At 47.4% G+C, this 3,422-nt stretch overlaps 1 protein-coding gene and 1 pseudogene across 2 annotated transcripts; one reads left to right on the top strand and one right to left on the bottom strand.

The window, feature by feature from the left end:
- Window positions 1-427: 427 nt before the first annotated feature.
- LOC117075514 lies at window positions 428-2,534 on the bottom strand (annotated as a pseudogene). Its single transcript, XR_004434022.1, has one exon. The product of XR_004434022.1 is annotated as a histone H2B type 2-E-like (transcript).
- Window positions 2,535-2,557: 23 nt separating this feature from the next.
- LOC117075506 (histone H2A type 2-A) lies at window positions 2,558-3,286 on the top strand. Its single transcript, XM_033197954.1, has one exon. The coding sequence runs from the start codon at window positions 2,772-2,774 to the stop codon at window positions 3,162-3,164; it is 393 nt and encodes a 130-aa protein (XP_033053845.1). The 5' UTR covers window positions 2,558-2,771; the 3' UTR covers window positions 3,165-3,286.
- The last annotated feature ends 136 nt before the right edge of the window (window positions 3,287-3,422 follow it).

Raw genomic sequence — 3,422 nt, 5'->3', positions numbered from 1 at the left:
GGCCTTTGTACTTACCATGTTCTGTTCTGAGAATACTCTGCCTTAAGATATCCTACAACTATCTTATTGTATACAGCTCTGCTCAAGTATTAACGGATCAAACCTGTCATCCCTATTCCACTCCATGTTCTGCTTTACTTAACAGCAATTGCACATATGGCCCCCTGAATAATATAAATTTATTTGTTCACTTATTTTTACTTATCCACTAATTAAAGTGTAGACTTTTTCTATTCTGTTTACTGCTGTATTCCCAGCGTGTTTTATCCGAATGTGCAGTGGTTTTTCTTCTCCCTTATTGTGGGAAGTCATGTGCACAAATACACATAATGGAACCTGAATGTCATATTGCTTTCATACCTGTGTGAATTTTGGTAAGAAAGGAAAAGTAGCGATTGACAAGTAATATAATTACATTGAGTCACTCTCATAGTTAGCTGTTTATTGCTTTCCTGCTCTTATTCTCAGTCCCCAGGACCAAATGTTGACCACTCCCTCCCCCACATATAATTAGGTTATTTACTCGACGCCATGCAGGTGCCTGTTAAAATGAAGTTACATACCTGCCTTACAAACTCAACCTTTCCCTGTTGTCTTTCTCTCTGACCCCCACCTCCATGCTTTAAATTAACTTTGCAGGCTTAGGCTTTATCTCTCAGTAGAGCCATGTAAGGTATGTGTAAAAGCAAGAAAATGTTTCCTGGGGATGAAGCTTTGAAAAGCTTGCTTTTTTTTTTTCTTTTGGCAATAAAATAAGGTAGATTTAGCACAATACCTAATAACTAAAAAATCTGTTTTTATTTGGGTGGGGTACACAGCAAGTGTGTCATCCTAGAAGATACTATTTGGAATTTTATGTAGGTACATAAAGAGAAAAAAGTGAAAAGCAAGGGGCTACTAGGACAATGCAGTATGCTTAACATGTATTTTCTAGTAAGTTTGCATTATGCCTTTATCTTGGTACTTTTATCTTCTGTTCTCACTTGATCTTTTTGAAATGTATTTCCAATCCTAATAAAAATATATAAAGTCCTGATTTAATAAAGGATTAAATGAAACTTTTGTATATCGCACTGCAATTCTCGGAAAAAAGGAGGGTGTGGGGAGGGGGAATTATCTGGTGTAGTGACTGAAAATTGTGAACGCGTTCTTACCAAGGAATATGGCAACTGCATAACCCAATGTCACTGGTTACCAAACTTATGAATCACCTAGTGTTGTGTCATAGATTGCTTGTCTCTCGCCCCCAGTGATTTGGGTCAGTGGAACTATGTGGGGTTTAAGGAATATAAAATATATATTTATGTATATATTTTTGTGTGTCTCAAAAGCTTCGGGGTTAAATCAGTTTTAACTGTTTAGGAAACTATTGTTTAAGGTATCCAGTCTCAAAAATGAAGGCCTTTAAAACTTACCTAATTTTTTCATTCCACTGCTTAAGCAGAAAATTGTAAAATACCCAACGATAACAGTGGGGAATTTGTCTACATATCAACACTTGACTAAAAAGCTTTACTATCCATGACAGCAGCCTTTCCATTATTCTGAGAGCATTTAACGTCTTGAAACCCAGGAATAAATACCTACAGATTGACAGTACCTGAAAGGAACACCAAATTGAGACAAGACGGCTACGTAAACTGGAGGTCTACAGGTGCGGAAGGAAACTTTACATGGTGAGGCGTGGTCGCAAAAGTTTTAGGAATATTCTCAGGTTACTACACAATGTTACGAGCTCAATATGCAGTTAACATTTTTTCCTTCCACTCTCCTGAGCAGATTTACACTGACCGCCCCGGAAGCAAACCGACTCACTATGGAAAAGGCAAATTATGTGCACATGACCATGTTATTACAAGGTAGTTCTCGACCAAGCTACAGATTATAGCTTTATCTTACATTCTTCTCCCATGAGCTGCAAGAAAAGGGATAGGTGCTGCGGGAAAACCCCTAAGCAGAACTTACAGTAAGCAGTGGGAAAACAGCTTATTTCACTGAGGGGGTTAAGCAGCCCTGGAAAGAGACTTTGGAGTCAAGCAGCCGGGACTCACTTGGAGCCGGTGTACTTGGTGACAGCTTTGGTGCCCTCGGACAAGGCGTGCTTGCGCCAGCTCGCCGGGCAGCAGCAGGCGCAGGGCCGTCTGGCTCTCGCGGGACGTGATGGTGGAGCGCTTGTTGTAGTGCGTCAGGCGGGACGCCTCTCCCGCGATGCGCTCGAAGATGTCGTTGGCGAAGGAGTTCATGATGCCCACGGCCTTGGAGGAGATGCCGGTGTCGGGGTGGACCTGCTTCAGCACCTTGTACATGTAGATGGAGTAGCTCTCCTTGCGGCCGCGCTTGCGCTTCTTGCCGTCTTTCTTCTGGGCTTTGGTGACGGCTTTCTCGGAGCCCTTCATGGGAGCCAGCGCGGACTTTGCAGGTTCAGGTATGGCCAGACCCAAGACCGACTCTGACCCCCCGAGAACGCAGGCAGAACCGTAGTCTCGGGGTCTACCGGAAACGGCTGTGCCCTTACAGAGGCCGTGCGCATGACGCTGCGTGGTGGTTCGCGAGTTTTTCGCGGCGCCCAATGCGAGAGAGACGAGATTATGTAAATGAGTGGATTCTGGCTGAGCTATCCTATTGGCTACCGGGACAAGATTTGCTTGAGCCAATCAAAGTGCTCCGTGGACAATCGGCGTTCTGTCTATAAAAGGGTGAGACGGCGGCGTCTTGGGTGACTTTTCCGTTCGCCAGACAGGAGTTTCACTCAGGTGACTACTATCGCTGTCATGTCTGGTCGTGGCAAGCAAGGAGGCAAGGCCCGCGCCAAGGCCAAGTCGCGCTCGTCCCGCGCCGGCCTCCAGTTCCCGGTAGGGCGAGTGCACCGCTTGCTACGCAAAGGCAACTACGCGGAGCGGGTGGGGGCCGGCGCGCCAGTCTACATGGCGGCGGTCCTCGAGTACCTGACCGCCGAGATCCTGGAGCTGGCGGGCAACGCGGCTCGGGACAACAAGAAGACGCGCATCATCCCTCGTCACCTCCAGCTGGCCATCCGCAACGACGAGGAACTGAACAAGCTTCTGGGCAAAGTCACCATCGCCCAGGGCGGCGTCTTGCCTAACATCCAGGCCGTGCTGCTCCCTAAGAAGACGGAGAGTCACCACAAGGCAAAGGGCAAGTGAGGCTGACGTCCGGCCCAAGTGGGCCCAGCCCGGCCCGCGTCTCGAAGGGGCACCTGTGAACTCAAAAGGCTCTTTTCAGAGCCACCCACGTTTTCAAATAAAAGAGTTGCTAATGCCGGCTCCGAGAGCCCAGCGTTTCTCAGTAGTAAACAGAGAACCTGCAGCGGACGGGACGGGATGGGGTGTGTGTGTGCGCGCGCGCGCGTGTGCCCTCTTGCATCTGGAGCACGTAACTGCCTTGGGTCATCGATGAGTGGG

Source organism: Trachypithecus francoisi, unplaced genomic scaffold, assembly GCF_009764315.1.
Source record: "Trachypithecus francoisi isolate TF-2019V2 unplaced genomic scaffold, Tfra_2.0 Lachesis_group5, whole genome shotgun sequence".
Taxonomy (NCBI): domain Eukaryota; kingdom Metazoa; phylum Chordata; class Mammalia; order Primates; family Cercopithecidae; genus Trachypithecus; species Trachypithecus francoisi.
The sequence above is the reverse complement of the archived record's forward strand: the minus strand, read 5'-3'. Positions and strand labels throughout refer to the sequence as shown.

Coding starts and splice junctions, on each gene's coding strand:
- LOC117075506 (XM_033197954.1), top strand. CDS start 2,772: ATGTCTGGTCGTGGCAAGCAAGGAGGCAAGGCCCGCGCCAAGGCCAAG.